General features: G+C 62.5%; 3 protein-coding genes across 5 annotated transcripts in view; 1 reads left to right on the top strand and 2 right to left on the bottom strand.

The window, feature by feature from the left end:
* Nucleotides 1–2,039, top strand: part of TUBGCP6 (tubulin gamma complex component 6) — a 28,161-nt gene extending 26,122 nt beyond the window's left edge. Inside the window, 4 exon segments of the mRNA XM_077169231.1 lie at nucleotides 5–137; nucleotides 211–424; nucleotides 507–706; nucleotides 787–2,039. Coding sequence (XP_077025346.1) covers nucleotides 5–137; nucleotides 211–424; nucleotides 507–706; nucleotides 787–878 — 639 coding nt within the window. The 3' untranslated portion in view covers nucleotides 879–2,039.
* SELENOO (selenoprotein O) lies at nucleotides 960–7,412 on the bottom strand. The gene is made up of 9 exons (XM_077169240.1): nucleotides 6,837–7,412; nucleotides 4,419–4,622; nucleotides 3,834–4,017; nucleotides 3,095–3,225; nucleotides 2,655–2,932; nucleotides 2,422–2,572; nucleotides 1,762–1,947; nucleotides 1,439–1,595; nucleotides 960–1,366 (listed from the first exon to the last, which is right to left on the bottom strand). Exons 1-9 carry the CDS (start codon nucleotides 7,385–7,387, stop codon nucleotides 1,259–1,261), a joined length of 1,950 nt encoding a protein of 649 aa, XP_077025355.1. The 5' UTR covers nucleotides 7,388–7,412; the 3' UTR covers nucleotides 960–1,258.
* Nucleotides 7,413–7,995: 583 nt separating this feature from the next.
* TRABD (TraB domain containing) lies at nucleotides 7,996–17,571 on the bottom strand. Of its 3 annotated transcripts, none has more exons than XM_077169228.1 (10): nucleotides 17,513–17,571; nucleotides 12,847–12,919; nucleotides 11,568–11,646; nucleotides 10,920–11,086; nucleotides 10,638–10,778; nucleotides 10,113–10,223; nucleotides 9,852–9,991; nucleotides 9,604–9,776; nucleotides 9,357–9,468; nucleotides 7,996–9,242 (listed from the first exon to the last, which is right to left on the bottom strand). In XM_077169228.1, the coding sequence occupies exons 2-10, from the start codon at nucleotides 12,880–12,882 to the stop codon at nucleotides 9,065–9,067; spliced, it is 1,137 nt and encodes a 378-aa protein (XP_077025343.1). In that variant the 5' UTR covers nucleotides 12,883–12,919; nucleotides 17,513–17,571; the 3' UTR covers nucleotides 7,996–9,064. The 3 variants fall into 3 exon arrangements, with proteins under 3 accessions (XP_077025343.1, XP_077025344.1, XP_077025345.1); XM_077169229.1 differs by having other exon boundaries at nucleotides 9,852–9,898; XM_077169230.1 differs by lacking the exon at nucleotides 10,113–10,223.
* Between the last annotated feature and the right edge of the window lie 1,456 nt (nucleotides 17,572–19,027).

Below are 19,027 nucleotides of genomic sequence, written 5' to 3'. Positions count from 1 at the left end.
GCAGGTCGACTGGCCCCTCAACATTGTCATCACCGAGCGCTGCCTGAGCAAGTACAGCGGCATCTTCTCCTTCCTGCTGCAGCTGAAGCTCATGATGTGGACGCTCAAGGACGTCTGCTTTCAGCTCAAGCGCACAGGTGAGGCTGTCAGCGTGGGGTGGCCAAGTGGGCCTGCGCAGCCTCTCACCACCCGCTCCCCTGCCTTCCCCAGCCCTGCTGAGCCGCACATCCAGCTCCGTCCAGTTCCGCCAGCTGCAGCTGTTCAAGCATGAGATGCAGCACTTCGTGAAGGTCATCCAGGGCTACATTGCCACCCAGATCCTGCACGTCTCGTGGTGCGAGTTCCGGAACAAGCTTGCAGCAGTGGGCGACTTGGAGGAGCTGCACCGGGCCCACGCCGAGTACCTGAGCAAGGCTGTGTTCAGGTGAGTGGGCAGGCTCTGCAGTGCGCCCCATGCCAAGTCTCTGTGCTTGGCACCTACCCAGCACCTGCCTCCTCTCCCACAGGGGCCTACTGACAGAGAAGGCAGCACCCGTCATGAATGTTATCCATAGCGTCTTCAGCCTCATCCTCAAGTTCCGCAGCCAGCTCATCTCCCAGGCCTGGGGCCCCGCCACTGGCCCCCACGGTGCCGAGCACCCCAACTTTGCTCTCATGCAGCAGTCCTACAACACCTTCAAGTACTACTCCCACTTCCTTTTCAAAGGTAGGGCACAGTTGCAGGCGCGGGTATGGACCAGAGGCAGGGTTGCGGGGCATGCTGATGCGATGCTGTACTACCCACAGTGGTCACCAAGCTGGTAAACCGCGGCTACCAACCCCACCTGGAGGACTTCCTGCTGCGCATCAACTTCAACAGCTACTACCAGGACGCCTGAGAGGCCCAGGAACTGCCCAGTCAATCCGGGAGATACACATCCCCCCCCCACCCCTCCCCAGTTCCGAAGAGACAAGATGGCTGAGGAGCTGCAGGTTTATTGGGGGGTGGAGGTTTCTTATGAGTTCCCCTCCCCAATTGACCTATTGTCTGGGCCCAGGCCCAGTGCCTCCATGGTACACCCAGGCTGGGGCTTCAGGCACGAAGCAGCTACTGCAGGGAGCAATGGTAGCAGGACGGGGCCTTGCTGCCACATGGGCTTCAGACCAGGGCAGGTCAGGGCTGACTGGATGCCCTAGCCATCATGGGGAGGCAGCGGGACTTTGCAGACATGGGCAGCCAGGGTGTGTCCAGGAGTGGAGGCCCAGGCTGCTACGAGGATCAGGTCACGCTCAGGCCGGCTGCCCAGGCTGGGGGCTTGCTGTCGGGCTCTGTGGCCTCGCCCTCCCTGTGGTAAGGGGCCTCGAGCAGCATCAGCACACGCTGTACCTGGAGAGGAGAGGAGGGTGAGGAGAGCCCCTGCATCTGTCCCCCTGCAGGGCAGTGGGGGACCCCACTTGCCTCTGAGAAGTCTCCGTTCTCGGCCGCCTCGATGGCCTTCTGCGCAATGTAGTTCCGAAGCACATACTTGGGGTTGTTGGCAAGCATGACCTGCAGACGCTCAGCCCTCCAGCCAGGCACATCTTCTGCGCTCTCCGCATCTTTCTCCAGCCGGGCCCTGGGGTGGCACAGCCCGTCCTTTCCAGTATGGCCGCTGTGGCCACCCTCGCTGCAGGGGTGGGGGTGGTTCCCAGCCAGGCCACCACCAGTCTGAGTTGGGAAGCTCACACTCCTGACTGTGACCCCAAAGCAGCTGCCTGGAGCACAAGCGGTGCTGCCCTCACCTGTACTCCTGCAACCAGGCAGCCCAGTGACCTTGGTTCTGGCTGCGTAGTGTGGCCGGGCTCAGCTGCTCTAGCCGTGAGCGCTGCTCCCTGCGTGCCAGCTCTCTGGTGACATCAGGCTGCGAGCCAATGAGTGTCCAGAGCTGGGGGTGTGACTGGGCCAGCATGAGCATCAGGGCCAGCTGCCTGGGGGAACATGTGTGCAGTTAGCCTCAAGCATACCCCACACACCCAGCCCCATAATAAACGCCTCTGAACCATGTCTGTCTTTTTCTTTTTTTTTTTAACATAGGTAGGCAGCAGGAATCTAAACCCAGGTCTCGGGTATGGCAGCTGAGAACTCTGCCACTGAGCCACTGAGCCACCGTGGCTTGCCCCATATCTGTGTCTTAAAAACTTGCCCCACATTCTTCCTAGGGTGGGCACCAGGGAAAGGAGGGACTCAGGCAGAAATGCCAAGAACCCATGATTGCCAGCCAGGGGGATTGCAGGGTGGCTCCTGGAGGGCTTTCCCTGCTTGCTTACTCACTCAGCATCCCTTCCCTCCTGAGCCTGGTGATGCAGTTGGGGATGTGACATGCTTGCCCTCTCCCAGGTGCTCTGGTCCTGAATGTGCCTCCCTTTCCAGAAACAGATTCTGAGAAAATCTCCAACACCTACTCAGGGTCCACACGAGGCTGGGAGGCGAGCTTCAGTTCCTCTAGTGAGGCACACTGCGCCAGGAGCCTGTCCAGGAAGTCCTCCAGAGCTGGTGATGCTGGCTCCTCTGGGAAGGAGCTCAGCAGTGCAAAGCTGTTTGTGAAGTCAGCCCCTACAAGGATGGGTTCAGGGGCACAGGGTCACTGATAGCAGCCAGGTGAACCTTGTAGGGTCAGGGTGGCCTAGCTGCCTACCTGTCAAGTGCATGGTCTCCAGGAGCCTGGCCACTAGCGCCCTGTCCTCCTCCTGCGGCGCCCGCACGAGGCCCAGCTTTCTGCGCATCTTGTTCAGGTAATACCTCTGGAACTCAGCATCGAACTCGGCCAGCGCTGCCTCAGCCACTGCTTGGGGCAGCTCGGGCTCCAGGGCCTCAGCCAGTTTTTGCAGGTTCCAGCGGCACACTTCGGGCTGCTTGCCAAAGGCGTAGCGCCCAGCACCGTCAGAGGCGTTGCACACGTGGTCAGGGTCATACCTGCCACAGGGCAGGGCTCAGGACCAGGCTGCATCCCACTGTGCCCTGCTCCTCAGGCCTCCCCAGCCCCATCCCTTCTGCTTGCTGTAGGGGTACAGTACCCCCCTGCATGGTGGTCCCCACCTCTGCTGCAGCGTGACTCCTGACCCCCACCTGCCTCACCTGTCGAGGAAGCCAAAGGGCCCGTAGTCGATGGTGAGGCCCAGGATGCTCATGTTATCCGTGTTGAGGACACCGTGGCAGAAGCCAACACACTGCCACTCGGCCACCATGCGCGCCGTGCGCCTTGCCACCTACGGGCGGGCATCCCAGAGCCTCAGCCTGGCTCCCATGAGAGCAGCAGCCCCTGACCACAGGGCACGGGGCCTGGTCGTGAGCAGAGCCCCACTGCGTCTGCTAGCCCAGCCCTGGCCCAGGTAGTTCCCAAATGCTGCTCCTTGGGCCATGGCCAGGCCTGACCTGGCCCCCACCTCACACGAGGGTACGCTGTGAATGGGCAGGTCACCCCACCCCCAGTCTGCTGAGGCCAAGAATAGGGTCCTGTGAAATGAGCACCCCAGGCACCCCATGTGAGGCAGGAAGAAATCAGAGCTGGGCCAGGCAGGGTTGATGGGGCCTCTTGAACCCCTGCTTGGCACCCACTGCCCTGACATGGAGGAAGCCCTGGCTTGGCTCCACGATCCCTGAACCCCACTTTCCTTGACCCCATCCAGGACTGGGTGCAAACAGAGCAGGCGGCTGTTCCCTGCTCCTTCCTCCTGGCCTCCGTGGCTGGATCCAGTGTGGGGGCACACGGAGCCCAGTGAGGCCCATGAACCCAAGCAGCTCCTGGGCCTGTGCCAGGACACGCTGACCTAGGGCCTCTACCCGGAGGGAGCAGCAACCCCACCCCTGCACCCACCTCCTGTAAGAAGGCGGCATTCCTCTGTGGGCGCTCGCTTAGGGCATGGGCAGCCTGGATTTCAGGGTAGAAGGTGCTAATCACGTAGTCAAGCATTTGTACCCGGATGTCATCTCTCCCGACGCTGGGGCCCGCCCGTCCTGTGTGCTCATCTGTGGGCTTGAAAATCTCAAAAGACCCAAACCTGCAGGGAGGACTGGTGGTTAGGTGGGACCCCTAGCCCCAGGCCAGCAACACTGCTGGGTGAAGGCCCGGGTGTGGGCCGTGCCCACGAGAATTAGGGACGTGGCTATGGAAGCAGCCTGCCTGGGCTCTGCATGCCTCCCCGTGGGGTTCCTTTAGGCCCAAAGGGCCCCCTGCCCAGACCTGGCTGTGGCTGAGGTGAGGAGACAGGGGACATGCTCCCCAGCAGCTCAGGCCAAGGGCTCTGCAGGCGCCTCCTTCCCAGCAGTGCAAAGCAGGGCTGGTCCTTGGGAGATGGCCGGGGCGCGGCCTGCTCTCTCACTCTGACTCTGGGCTCTGGCTGCAGATGCCGATCCTCCTCCCACGAGACCCAGTGAGCGCAGGCCCAGACCCCAGCATTACCTCAAAAAAGTGGGCGCGACCCGCAACACCACTGTGCACTGCTCATGCTTTGGATTACCATCATAGAACATGTCCCGCACAACCGTGGATGCAGACGTGACGCAGGCTGCAGCCCGTGTGGTAGGGATCCCCAGGTGGAACATGGCCTCGCTGCACAGGAACTCACGAATGCTTGAGCGCAGGACTTTGCGGCCGTCAGCCTGTCTGAAATCAAATGCGGGTCACTGCATAGGTTGGGCATGCCACTTGGGACTGTGGCTCAGTACAGCCATCTGAAGGAATCGCAGACACACTCTTATAGGAAAACACCTCAGTATCTCCTCAAAGTCAACAGAAAACTGCCATGTGCTCTGGCCCCCTTCCCAGGTATGTACCCGAGACCTGAAAGCAGGGACCCGACAGAGGCTTGTGCACCAGCATCTGCGGCTGCAGTCAAGGGAGCCTGGGAACGGGCAAGCAAAATGTGGCTTGTCCAGACAGTGGCACACCATCCAGCTTAAAAAACGAACAAGTGCCGTGCTGGTCCATGCCACAAGGTGGATGAACTTTGAAGACTTTGTTGAGTGAAATAAGCCAGATACAAAAAAAAAGTATTGTATGACCTCACTAATAGGAAATATTAGCACATGCAAATTCACAGAGACTGAAAGCAGAGTACAGATGGTACTCTGGAGTAAGGGTGGGGTGGGGAACAGAGTCAATGCTTAATGGGTACAGTTTGGGGAGATGGGAAGGTTCTGGTAATGGGTGTGGTGACAGCAGGGTCGTGAATGTGATGGAATCCTGCTGCGTGGTGTGCTTGGGAAGGGCTGAGATGGAGTTTACTGTATGCTGTATATGTGTGCTCACAATTAAAAAAAAAAAAGTGCCTAAAGAGATAACCACCATAAAACGATCTTGGACGGAAACTGAAAATGGAGAAAAGGCTCAGAAGGTTTTTACTGGGACCCATGAGCATGTATGTCTCAGCTCATGCTCAGTGATCTTTTCTCACCTCAAGCTGCTCAGACTTGATAACTACTTAACGTGGTTACTTAAAAGTGAACATCCTCATTCTCAGGAAATGCACATGGAGACGTGTTTGAGGAACATGTATACAAAATACGGCAAAGGTAGCAAAATGTTAAAGTTGGTGGACCTGCCGTTACAGAGTGCGGTGAATGTTGCTTTCCACGTGGGTTTTATATTACTTTCACAACTGTTAAGTTTGAAATAATTTAAAAATAAAGTTAAAAAACAAATCACCCTTCCACACCCCACAGCAGGTTCCACGAAAGAGAAAGCCCAAGGACCAGGGGTGAGGTTCTGGGCAAGTGAAGCGGGGAGAGCAGGAAGATGCTTCTGGTTGCACATCTGCGGAGACCTACGCTGTCCCCCAAAGCATCCACCATGCAGACAGGCACACAGACTCCACTCCTTGGACCCAAGACCACCAGGAGCCCATGTGAGTAAGCACAGGGTGACAGGCAGGAGGTGCCCACACAAGCAACGTACGTGGCACAAGAGCGTCCCAACTAGAAACTGGGCTCTGGGGACTGCGGCCACAGTGACCTTTCTGGGGAGAGGCCTGGTGCCACCAAGGGTAGGGCAGGGCAGGGGAGGGCGGAGGGGGCCGGGGAGATTCTGTCCACCCTGGACAATAATTTAAGACTCAAACTTGTTCTTTATATATTGTACCTCCATTACCTTTGCTAATTAAAAATATAAAAAAACGCTGAGTATAAAAAAGAAAGTGGGAACTGCTTTAAGCAGATACCTGGGGTTGGCCTGGGTGGCTGTGCCTCTTTGCAGTGCAAGCCAGGCCTTTGGGACAAATGACCAACCAAATTATGCAAATCCAGAGGCCAGAAAGCAGGCCTGGCTTTGCCAGAAAGCACCCCAGCACTCCCTGGGGCAGGAAAGTGCTCTCATAAGGGTAAAAGTATGTGGGAGGACACGTGTGGCTACCATCTTGGCCCAGCTCCCCAACCTGGTGCCCTAAGGCGCCCCTGCCACCAGTATCACCACTGGGAGGACAACCAGACCCGGCCCGGCCAAAATCGGGAGTGGGGAATGCCCTGGACCTGAGCCAACTTCACCTGGGAGCCAATAAGGGTTTCCCAAGTGTAAGCAGCTGACTCAGCACTCTGGGTTCCCTAAAGGTCACTACACCGGCTGGCTCCGACTTTCCTGCCACTTGCCCTGGCGACCGAGAAGCCATGCCCCTGTGCCTTTATGCGTGTTGTCCCCTCTTCAGTGGGCACTAGCGCTCCGCGTCCTACGCGCCTAAATCTGGCTCAAACTTCTTTTTCCACAGCTGCAGCTCGCTGGTCGCCGCCGCCCGGGAGGGACGCGCTCTGCCTTGCGCAAACCCCCAAGGTCCGGGAACTGCGCGCGAGGTCCAGGGTCGCCCCGGTCCCTGCCCGCCCGAGCGCCCACCTCGAGTAGGGCGTGGGCCCGGCGCCCTTGAGCTGCAGTTCCCAGCGCGCGCCCGCAGCCGTGCACACCTCGCCCAGGTACATGGCGGCGCCATCGCCCAGCTGCCCCGCGAACTGGCCGAACTGGTGGCCGCAGTAGCAGTGCGCAGCGGGCTCAGTGCCCGGCAGCAGCGCGTTGCCGCTAAAGAAGAGCGCGGCCTCGGCCTCGCGGGCCTCGCGGTCCGCGGCATCGGCGGGCGGTGCGCCCAGGCCCAGCAGAGTCAGCGCGGGCTCCGACAGCGCCACAAGGCGCGGCTGCCGCAAGGGCGCGGGCCGCACGCGGCTGAAGCAGGCCCCGGGCACGCTTCGCGGCGCTGGCGGGGAGCTTTCAGGCTCGACCGCCTCCACGGGCAGCACCCGCAGAGCGCGGTTGTCGAAGCGCAGCCCCGCCAGCCAGCGCGGCGCCGGCTCCATGACGCCGGCCCAGGCGCAACGGAGCGCAGACGACGGGCAGCGGGCGAGAGGAAGCGACCCGGACCGGGCGACCGCAAGTGAGCCCCCGAGCGCGGCCATCCGCTGCGCCGCTCTGTCCGGAAGCTTGCTCACCACGGCCGGAAGGCCCTCCCTCCACCCGCCCCCAGCCAATCGCCAGGGCGCGTGCTCCCCCGCCACACTTGCGCGGACACACCCGCGCAGCCATGGCCGCGATTGGCCGCGCCGTCCTCCGTCCGCCGCCCCGGACCGCGGGCAGCCTAGGCCTGGCGGCCTTAGGAGGTGGACGTTCTGGGCGAGCCCAGCATGGACCCAGAGCCTGCGCGTCTTCCTGCGCCCTACTTGGGTGCTCGCGGGTGTCCACCCGGCAGCCGCTCTTCCTTTGTCCCTGGGACGGCCCTTCTCGGCGAAACAGTCTCACCCCGCGATCTGGACACGAACTCTTTAGGAAAGCCCCTGTGTGCCCACAGCCCGGACGCCCCGGTGAGCACGGCCCAAACCCTGGAACAGGCACCCTGCGCAGCGGGCATGGATGAGTCCCCCTGACCCATCTCCCCAAGCGCACCCCAGCCGCCTTGCCACCTGGGACTCCCCAAACGGACACTTAGGGAGCTCTAGGCATTCCCAGAGAACAGGAACCGGGACATCAGGGCGAGGAAGGGGGAGTGGAGTGGTCACACAACAGGAGCTTCCAAAATAAATTTTATTTTTGTAAGGAAAGCACACACGTGTCTGAAAAACATGGAAGGCGCTAGTGCATCCCCTGGGTAGAGTGGCTGCCCGCCCTCGTGGTCATGAGCTTCATGTATTGGGCTAAACCCCAAGTCAGCCAGAAGGACCCCCGAAGCCTGGCCTGGGCCCCAGGGACATTGACACCTCTGACCAACCAGCCTCAACACCCCCAGGTGCCAGGTTCAACCTCTGCGCATAGGCTGTCCCCTGTGCAGCCCACGGAGAACGGCGGAAAGGTGGGGGCACTGCCCACTAGGGTCCCACTGCTGAGGCACAAGAGGCCACCCCAAGCTCCCAGCCCGACCAGCAGGACGCCCGTGGGGGCCACCTTGGACCCTTCCCTCCCTGCAGCCACCTACTGGCCCACTCCGGACCCAGAGGTCGCTTTGCCCCATCAGATTTAAGGCCCCCATTTTCTGACATTCGCTTAGTTTTTTTTTTTTTAAGTTAAAATTACCTGAGCAAAAAAACTTCAGACAGTTTTAAAAACCAACAACATGGAAACTGCAGGCCAGAGGCAGCCCTGGGCTCCAGAGGGGCTGCAGAGCGGGGGTTGGGGGGGGGCAGCCTTCCTGGCCCAGGACTCCCTGGGAAACACTCTTTGGGGTAGGGGTCCTCCCAGCAGCTGGGGGCCCGAGGGGGCCAGGGATGCCTGGCAAGCAGAAGGCACATGAGGTAGGGGCCGGCCTGCTGCCCTCAGCAGGGAGGGTGCTGGGCAGCCTGAGCCCAGAGGGATGAGAGCTCCTCTCTGGATGGGCCGTGGCAGGGTGGTGGGGGGAACCTCAGTATACCAGGCAGCAGGGAGGCTGGGCCTAGACCAAGGGCCTTGGCAGAGAGCGGCTCCCGGATGCCAGGTAGGGGACTTGGGGCGCAGGCTCCCCCAGCACAGCTGCTGCCTGCTCTGCCCCACTCCAGGGGGACAGGAGGGGCGCCCACACCCCCGGGAGCCCCCCCGAGGCTCACCAGTGTTGAGAGCAAACCCCCTGCTGCAGCCTGCCCTGCTCTGCGCACTGCCCCCCAATCCCCCTACTTCTGGGGCCGGGCGGTGGCCACTCTCTGGAAACAGTTCTGCACAGCAGGCAGTGCCAGGACGAGGTGGGCAGCACGCCGGCCCACCCAGTACAGGCCGTAGCCCATCAGACCCAGGACTGCAGCTTTCACGGCCAGTCGGGACACTCTGCCAGAGATGGATGGTGGGGGGACACTGGGGAGGGGGAGAGGAAGGCTGGGCTTGGCTCAGAGATAGAGGTGCCCCTCCCCCACCCCAACAGGGTCCTGCTACCCCACCCCACCCCCTCTCACCCAGCAAGACACTCACGCCATGACCTCCTGGATGTTGAGGTCCGTGCTCCAGTTTTTCTCAATGCCCGGCACGTGGCCCATGCCTACCACGCCCACCACCACGGAGGGGATGCACTGCCGAGGCTCGGCTGTGGGGTGGAGAGTAAGGTCACGGGTCACAGGGAACCACAACAGAGCCTTGGCAGGCCCGTGTCCCCAAAGGCCCCTGCTCTTTCCCAGATGCAGCTGCCCCAGCCCTGACTGCCCCCTCCCTGCCCTCGCACCATCCGAGGCCCGAGGCAGCTCCACACGGCGGGCTGCCTGCCGCAGCATGTAGGTCAGGTACACATCGCGCTCCGAGACGATGGTGCGGTGCAGGTCAGGGAACTCGCCGATCATCTCGGCCATCATCTGTTCCAGCAGGTCCTTCTGCTTGCAGCGCTCCACATCGTCCTTGCTGGGGGAGGTGGGGGCTGTGGGCACCGCAGTCGGAGGGGCCGGGCAGGGCATGGGGCAGGCGTCTCGGCCCTACCTGATGGGGTCCGACAGGAAGCAGAGCCCCCAGGCCAGCTTGACCTTCTGCCAGAAGGAAAGCGCAGCAATGGCTCTCTTGAAGGTGACGGGGAGGGGGCGGTCGCCCAGGTGGAACTTGCAGAAAGGCACCTTGCTGGCCTGGGCAGGGGGTGGGGCGCGGGTAGGGGAGTGTGTGGGGGTGGCCCGTTCCTGCCCACTCAGCCCCAGCCGCGGCCCTGCCTCCCACCCAGGCCCTGCCCGCAGCCCCGCTCTGCCCCACCTCCTTGAAGGCCTCCCGGAACTCGCCGCCCGGGGCCATGCCCAGCTGCTCCGTGATGTGCGCTGACACCTTGAGCAGCAGCATCTGCATCAACCCCGACATGACGCCGTTCTGAGGAGGGGGCGCCGTCAGCAGGCGGAGGCAGGGGCCTGGCCACAGCCGGAAGTGTCCCCAAGTGTCCCCAGCCCCCAGTACCCTGTGGAGCACTGAGTTGTCTGCGGGAGTGAGGCAGGGGCTGCCTAGAGCTCCATGCCCAGTAGGTGGTGTGGCAGCACCCAAAGCTCTCAGGGACCCCAATGCCTCTGCCAGCCACTGCTCAGGCCAGGACCCTGCACCCTGGCTCCAGGGTCTACCCGGGGTCAAGGGGTGATGTCCAACTTGGATGTGGCCCTGGCTCAAGGCCCAGCAGGCTGAGACCCTCACACCCACCAGGGCAGAAAGAGGCCCCACACCTTCCAGGGGCTCCCCCTGACCATGACATCCCCATACACCCGCCCCCACCCCACCCCCTGCTTGACCACGTACCTGCCTTACAGCCTGCTGTAGCTTTTCCAGGCTGATCTCCTTTGCCTCACGCAGCAGTGTGCTCTCATCCATCTTCAGCATGGATACCCGGTATTGGCACAGCTCCACCACCACGACGTCTGGCTGCACTGCCCGGATGGTCTGCAGCAGCCCCATGTCACCCCAACAGGGCCTGTGCACCAACCCCCCCGCAGGTTCCCCACTCCTCCTGGCCTGCAACAGACCCCCCCGCCCCGACTCCTCTTAGCCTGCTCCTACGTCCTCCCCTGCCATGATACCCACTTTCACCACATCCCTCTTGCTGTCGTCGCTGAAGTGGGCCGTGCCCACCACGTAGACCCTGCTGCCATCCTCAGCCACCAGCTCGGTCACAGTGTGTGGCAGGGTGGGCCGCTCTCGGCGCCGCCGCAGCTTCATCTCCAGGAGGAGGTGGAAGGCATCCACATCAGCTGTCAGGACAGCACAGACACTGGGTGGCATGGGCCCCAAAGCCCCCCGGGGGGAGGGTCCTGAGCCAGCCCTGAGGGCAGCCGAGTTACATGAGGGGGGCAGGAAGCCCATCCAGGCCTGGTTAGGAGATAGATGCATGCCGAGGGCCCCACTATCCACACCCCCTCCCAGGGCCTGGATGAGCTTGGCACTGCACTCCGAGGTGAGGGCAGGCCAAGGACAGCACCTGCCCGCTGGGGTGCAGGATCAGCATCGCCTGGCGCATGGGGGATCCTGGTGCAGCTGTGCCCTTCTTGTGCTCCAGGGCCCTCACCTGTGGACGGACAGTGGCACCTCCCCCTACAGGGAGCCTGGGGCCACAATGTCCCTAGGACAGTGCCCGAACTGGCCCACCCCACCCAACACAGTGGGATGGCTGCCTGCTCCCCTATGTGGACTCCCTGCACCAGGGGCTTCTGTGTGACCCTGGGAGACTCTTACTTAGGCCTTGGTGTTCATCGGAAGGTACCCTGGGCACAGACGCCAAAGGCCCTGGTGTCCCGCTGGGTCCTGCTGTGGCCTGTAGAGAGAAGGGGGCCATCAGGGAGGCACCAGGCCCTGCCCGGTCCACGCGGTGTGCCGTGCAGGCTGCTCGTGCTCCAGACTTGACTTCTGGAGTCCACCCCAGGTGCCAAGATCCTGGGGCAGGAGTAGGGCTGTCTGGGATGGAGGAAGCTGAGGTCAGGGAGAAGTGGGGAGCTGGTGAAGTAAAGGGCTACGGGAAAGGCCTCAGCAGAGCAGTGGCATGAAGGGACTTAAGTTGTCAACGTTGAGAGCAGCCTGAGGGTGCAGCAGGGTCTGGGGTGCCCTTGGGACCCACACTGTGGTGGAGTAGACACCAACAGGCTGTGTCCTACCCCATGAGCCTGGGAATCAGCAGTGCCGCAGCAAAGGGCCTGAGGGTGTAGTGACCTTGCAGATGGGTAAGAGCTAAGGATACAGCCCAGGCAGCTCTGAGGGTGGAGTGTGTAGTGCCGAGCAGCTGGCGAGGCCGGGAGAGGACCCCTACAGCCCCCAGGAGGAGGCAGCCTTGCCGCACCCTGCGCTGGCGTGGGGACCCTGTCTGGTTTCTGGCCAGTACAGCTGCCAAGTGCCAAGGCCAGGTGCTGAGCTTGGGCAGCTGCAGTTCTTCCCCCTTGCCTGGCCCTACTCCAGGTTGAGCTTTAGTGCTCACTTCGGGTGAAGAGAGTGCAGCAGAGTGAGGGGATGTCACCTCCCAAGTTGGGGCACAAGGACTGAGGCCGCAGAGCTGAGGACTCGGTCTCTTGCTCCAGGTGGGGCCTGAAGGCCGGATGCAGGTGAGATGGCCGGGGGTAGGGGGAGTGAGGGGTGTGAAAAAAGGACGCCCAGGAGGCGCCAGGACACTGTGGCCAGTGACAGGAAGTGTGTGGAAAGAGAGTGTGGCCTGCAGCCCAGGGTGGAGGGGTGTGGGCAGGAGTGGGGTGGCAGGCCTGGCAGGGGGCATGGAGGGTGTGGCCATGGGGGGCAGGGGGCCCATCTCTGAGGGCCCAACCAGGAGCCCGCCTGGTGTGGCGCCTGCCCAGGAGGAAGCCCCTTGTAGGCTCTGCCCCTAGAGTGAACCCCAAGCTGCCCACTCCCCACCCCGCCACCGCCCTCCAAGCTAGCTGCTATGGGCTGGGCACGCAGAGCTGGTGGCACTGGGGCCAGCTCTGATTCAGGGTTCTCAGGAGCAGCACTCTGTCAGCCAGGCACCCCTTACCTCCTGTGGCGGCTGTTCGTCCTCGTCCCCCTCCATGGCTGGCGGTCAGCTTCCTATTCTGTTGGACAGAGGCCTGAGGGGACAGAGAAACGTCCCTGCCAGGGGCTTTGGCAGAAGGCCAAGGGAAGACAGGAGGTGTGCACAGTGCCAGGGCCCGTGGAAGGTGCTTGTGAGACCCCGAAACGGATGGACAGACAGACTGGGCAAAGCCCGTGAGTTATATTACTGTCGTCAGGAGCCAGGCCGTTGTCCCACTCAGAGAAGAGGCTACATAGGAGGCACACAGCAGGTGCATGGCGGGGACACACCCGGTGTCACCTGGAAACCTGCTGGTGGCAGCCACAGGAGGCAATACAAGACTCACAGCCAGCCCCCCGATGGATGCTCTGGGTGGAGGCGGGTGGGCAGTGGCCTGTGGCAGGGGGCCTGTCTGGGCCTCTCCATCACAAGCCACTGGGGGATTCAGACACATAGCAGGGGGTGGCAATGGTGGGGAGCCACCACGGAAGAAATGAGGTGGCTGTATTCGCTCCACGATGACCTGGCCTCACACAACAAAAGGGAAACCAGCCAGAAATGAAATGGCCTTTAAACTCCTAGGAGCAGCCTGGGCAGTCACAGTTGGGCCTTGCTGCCCCACAGGGTTGAGGAGGGCAGCTGAGGACAGGGGTGCCACCCCGAAGCTCAGCCAGGCCTGGGTCCGGGAGGCCAGAGGATGCCAAGCCAGGTGCCCCAACTCTTGGTCCTCATGCCCACAGCACCTTGGCCTCTGCAGAGGGCACAGGGGGCCACTGCCCAGCCTGCCCAGCCCACCCTGGGGGTTCTCCTGGCCTGAAGGGACCCCAGTCCCAGCAGGGTCTCAAACCCTGTGCTGCCTCTCTGCACAACAGGGAGCCCCCTACGTGTTATAAAAGTCAGTGTCCATAAAGGCAGTGGCTACTTCTGGGGGACTAGGCCCTGCCTCATCTGGGCCATGGCTCACCTGGGCCTCACTTCACCTAGGCCTTGCCTCACCTGGAAACTCAACTCAACTGGGCCCTGGCTCACTTGTGCCTTGCCTCACCTGGACCGTGGCTCACATGAGCCTTGTACCCCAGGACTCCTTCTGCCTGGTCTCACAGGTTAAAGCACTCCATTTATGCAGGGATGACCCAAAAGTAGCTTGCAGGTGCTTGTTGACCTCTCAGATCCTGTCCTCACATCCCCAGCTCTGAGCCTGGCCCCAAAGGAACAGCACGAGAAGGAAATGGATTGAGTCTCCATTCCAGCTCACCAGGAAAGGAAGCAGGCCCTACTCCAAGCAGTAGGAGGGCTGTCAAAGTACTAGGGAAAAAAGCTGCTTAAAAAAATACCCTGTGCAGGGGTTGGGGGGTGGGGGTTGGAGAGCGCAGCCAGTACACACTCTGGCCAGTGCTGGATAGGATGAACCCTCCTGGGCTCAGTGCCCCAAGCCCAGCTGGGGTGCAGGACTCGGTGCAGGAGGGCAGGCAAAGCAGCTGGGGCTTCAGGCCACCCCAAAGGCCCCACTTGGTGCCTCTCTGTCCCGACTCTGGCCACACCACCAAGGCCACGCATGGTGGCCAACAGGTCAGGCCTCCAAGAGTCCACAGGTATACACAGCAAAACCGATGCCAGTGCAGGGGTGCAGGGCACAGAGAAGCTGAATCTCGAACCCCACAACAGCTGGGCCACTCTGGTACCAGCACAGGCTCGGCAGCCTGAGCCAGGTGGGAGGCCCCCCGAGGCCCCCAGCACACCATGAGTCTATGACCCCACACAGGTCTCAGAGGCTACCTCCCAAGCCCTGCTCGCCATCACAGGAGCTCTAGCACCTGTGGCTGGGGCCTGAACTGGACCGCCTGCAGGAGCTGCTTTTGAGCCCCCATCGTTCCCTGCTCTCCAGCTTCACCCCATCTTTGGACTGCTCTGACCACTGCGTGCTGCCACAACCACACCAAAGGCAGTGTGCTGTGATTCACCGTGTCCCTGAGTGCTGTGAGCAGAGCCCCTGGCCCTAAACCTGGGCATTGGCAGCCAGCACAGCGACAGGGAGCCTGGCACCGACTTCTGCCATCACCAGGCCTCACTTTGGTGGCCAGCAGCACACAGGAATAGGCAGAGGCACTTTGGTGGGCTCTGCTGCTAGCCACTTTCCCAGCCCCAATGGCAGAGAGGCCCTGCCTCCTCTCCGGAACCCAATTTGGGGTACATGGACGAACACACCTTGCCAGGAGGTGATCCTGGGCAAAGCGCTTGTGGCCGGTCAGTTGCCAAGCAGGTCAGCTACCAGTGACTCGCGCGGCAAGGGGATCTCAGGCTCGCTGCCCAGTGCTGCCTTGGGCACAGGACGCCCCATACCTCCCTAGGGGCCCAAGCAGTTAGCTAGCTACTGGCTGCCCCAGCCGGCCACACTGCCTTGGCCTTCTCCCATGCCAAGCAAACTGCAGGTCACACTCAAACCTCACTTCCACCTGCAACCCTGGGCCTCTGAACTCAAGAGGGTGGGGTCAAAACCCCACAGGGAGGGAGCTGGAGCCTAGGGACACCTGTCCTGAGGCTCTGGGTCTTCAGCCATGAAAGGGACAGCGCTACCTGTTTGCTGACCTTCCCTGATTCTGAAGCAGCAGGTGCCAACAGGATGAGTGTATAATGCAGGTGCGGCTTGTTACTCACAGTAGTTATGTTCCATTCAGTGCTGCAAATGCTGAGCTCCTGTTCCTGGGGCAGGGCTGGGCCAATGGATACATGTCCATGGACCGGTCACTACAAAACCTGGATTTACGCCTCTACTTAAAGACACTGTATTTAATACATCACCAATTCATCAAGGTTGAGCTCACATCTCACACCTGGGCAAAGCTGCCCTGAAGGGCATTTTCTCCATAAGGTCAATCTCCACCTTCTCACCACTGTGCCCAGGGGCCACTTCAAGCAGTGAAATCACCCACAAAATGCACAGAAATGCCAAAAGCATGACACTAAGTGTATCCCAAGAAGGACACTGGCTAACAGCGCGAGAGCTGAGATCAGAAGGCCTCGTACAACATCAGCTGGGAAAATTTCACCACTGTAGGAATGTCCATGAACAAATGTGAAAGTATTGATTTTGGGGTTACAAATGCACATTAGTGAGCAGGCAGATTTGCAGACCCGGAATCCCAGTAATAAGGATGACTGGTACTGGGGAAGCTGCCCTACACCCTGGAGAGAGACATATGACCGTGTGAGTAGGGACCCTCCGGGGCACACAGCCCCAGGACACAAAACTAAATTGCCCCACGTCTGAGAAGGTCATTGTGTCCACTGAGGGACAGCCAAGGGTGTGAGATGGTTCACTGTGAGATGGTTCACGATGCCAGTGGCAGCCTCGGGCCCAGGCTGTTATATCGTGGGACACACCTCCACAGCTGTCACCCTCCTGGCCTCCATCTCCTCCCTGAACCCCTGTAAGAACTGGGAAGCCAAGAATTGCCTCCTAGACCCCAGCCTGGCTTCCCCACACCACACAAGATACTTAGAAAGACCCACATCTCCCACGCAAGCTCAAACTGGACAGACCTATAGGCAGTCAGCTGCCCACTGCACAGGACATGATAGACACAACAGGGAGAGTGTGGACCAAAGCCTGGCTTCCTTTGCTCCCCCACTTCGGTAGCCAGGGCACCCCTGGAGACCTACTTCATGTGAGCGAGGCAGAGTCCTGCATGCTGGGCTCACATCTGAGCTGGAACCCGAGGGGCTCCTTCCTGAGCACACAGGGACCCCACACTAACCACCATCGCAGACCAAGCTGCTCAGCCCTGTGCCCCATAGTACCCCTGCTCCTAGAGGGTGGACCCGCGCACCCCTCCGGCTCCCACAACTTCTATGCCCAGGAAGGCAGCGGCAGGGCCACAGAGAGCCCCCACCGTTACCCAGGCTGCCCTGCCTGGCCAGAGCGAGCCGCCGCCCTTTTGGCTGCTTGGTCGTACTGGGGAAGCCTGTCTTCAACTTCATTTGCGCTGTAAGTTTCTAAAAAGTCCCTTCCGTACATTTTGGGGCATGTGAACCGCATCACAACAGCGCTGTGCTGGGCACGTTTCTATCAGAGACTCCCGGAGGCCCCTGGACATGCAGCCTGGGACATCTCCGCAGCCGCGGTCGCACTAAGGGACACGTCACCCGTGCCCGGGCCCGCCGGATGTGCGGAGGGGCCCGCCCCGCGCGGCCCGGACACCTGCGCCCGGCACCACGGGGGCGGGCTGACGGCAAGCCCCAGCCCCACGGCTGCAGGAGCCCTCCACCCAACCCCGCCAGGCCGGTCTGTTTCGCTCGGTCTCCCGCATGGCGAGTCTCCCTGCGCCGCCGCCCCCTTCCCCACCCCGCGACCTGCTCGACCCGGGCCGCCCGCGGCAGGGCAAGTTCCGGCCTCGGCCCTCCCGACCCGGCCGGACCCTTCCGGCCCGCGGACCTCGACACTCCGTTCCCCGAGCCGGAGCCACCTCGAGGAGCGGGACCGGGCCTGGCCACCCGGGAGCCCCACGCGCTCTGGCCCCCTGACCCCCGGATCCTGCGCGGCCTGGCCCCCTGAATCCCGGACCCCGGCCACCCTGGCACCCTGACACCCGGACCCCGCGCACCCGGGCCCTCTGATCCCTTGACCCCGCGTCCCGCGCTCGCGGCGTACCGAAGCAGCCTCCATGCGGCTCCGTCGCGTTCCGGACGGGGCGGGCCGGCGGGGCGGGGCCAAGGGCGGCGCGCGGCATGCCGGGAGGGGAGTTCCGCGCGCCCCGCCCCGTCTCGCCAGCCCGCAGCCGCGGACTACACTTCCCAGCGGGCCGCGCGCTCGGCCGGCCCCACCCTGCCGCGCCTCGAAGTGTTAAGCGAGCGCAGCTGCCGCCGCTGGACTCGCGGGTTCGGCACCTGGGGTGGCCTCACAGACTTGTGACCGCAGCTCCCAGCCTGGGAAGTGGGGACAGTGTTGGCACGGCGTCCATGAGGTGGTCAAGTCAAATGACCACGAAAGCCTGTCTCCTTCGAGCCGTCCATCTTCGCAGGAAGGCACAGGCAGTGGGGTGCAGGGTGTCCTCTCGCCGTGGCCTGGCCCTGAGCCCGCCGAGTCTCACATACCCGCCTGGGCCGCACCCTCGCGTGCCCTCTGGGGGTCGTCCCAGAATCAGCCCCGATGGGGCGCGCGCCGTAGGCGGGAGCAGAGAGGGCGGGGCTGGGCGCCGGGACCTGGGTCCGCCTGGCCAGACCTACGGGCTGGTGGTACCCCGGCGGACACGTCCCAGGGACCCGCGGCACAGTCGGCTGTCAGCCGTGTCCCCAACACTCAGGACGAGCAGACCTGCCGGACCTGACATCCCCGAACCCAGGGCGCGGCGGAAGGGGGTCCCGGAAGACCGAGGCCTACTAGCGCCCCATGCCAGCTCACGCGGGGCGCGTCCCCCAGAGGGGGTTCTTCCTGCATGAGAGGGGCCGAGCTACACGGCCATGGCCGCCACGCCACCCAGGGAGGAGGGGCAGGAAGAAGGCGGGCTGGGAAGGGAGCAGCGCCGGACCCTCCTGAATCTTTTCCACGACGGCCCAGACGCCTTGGGCGCCGCCTGCCATAACCAAAGCGTCTCCCGCAGCGAGCCGCGAGATCGGGGTTCGCGGGTCGTCCGCGGCCATGGCGCTTACCCTGCGGGCGTTTAACTTCGTGTCAGCGGCTGGCGGCCTCCGCTCGCCGCGCTGGGGCTGTGGGCCGAGGAGGCGCTGGGTGCGGTTCCCTGGCGGCGGGAGGGTGTGGTCCGGCCTGAGCGCGGCGACCCAGACGGTGTGCACCAGACGGTGCGGGCGCGGCTGCGACGGGGGACTGGACGCAGCGGCGAGCGCTGAGATGCTGCCGGGTAGACAGCGCGGGTGACTGGTGCGTGTCGCGCTGGGCCTGGGGGGCCACCGCCACACTAGCGACCCGCTGCTTGCGGTCAGCCGCTCCCGCTGCTTTGCTTGCGCCGTGCACTTTGTCCTCGACACCTGGCGACCCCGGACCGCCGGGCAGGCAGTTCGCGTGGTGCTGGCTTGCCAGTCACCCCACACCCCCGCCCCACGGGGACAGGACACCATCTCTGCACAAAGCTCTGTGGTCTCAGGCCCCAGACACTGGTGGGGGAGGGGGACACACCCATGGGGACACCCAGTCGCCTGGCTGGCACGT

Source organism: Tamandua tetradactyla, chromosome 7 (genome assembly GCF_023851605.1).
Source record: "Tamandua tetradactyla isolate mTamTet1 chromosome 7, mTamTet1.pri, whole genome shotgun sequence".
NCBI classification, from domain to species: Eukaryota; Metazoa; Chordata; class Mammalia; order Pilosa; family Myrmecophagidae; genus Tamandua; species Tamandua tetradactyla.
This window is presented reverse-complemented; position numbering and strand designations above follow the sequence as displayed.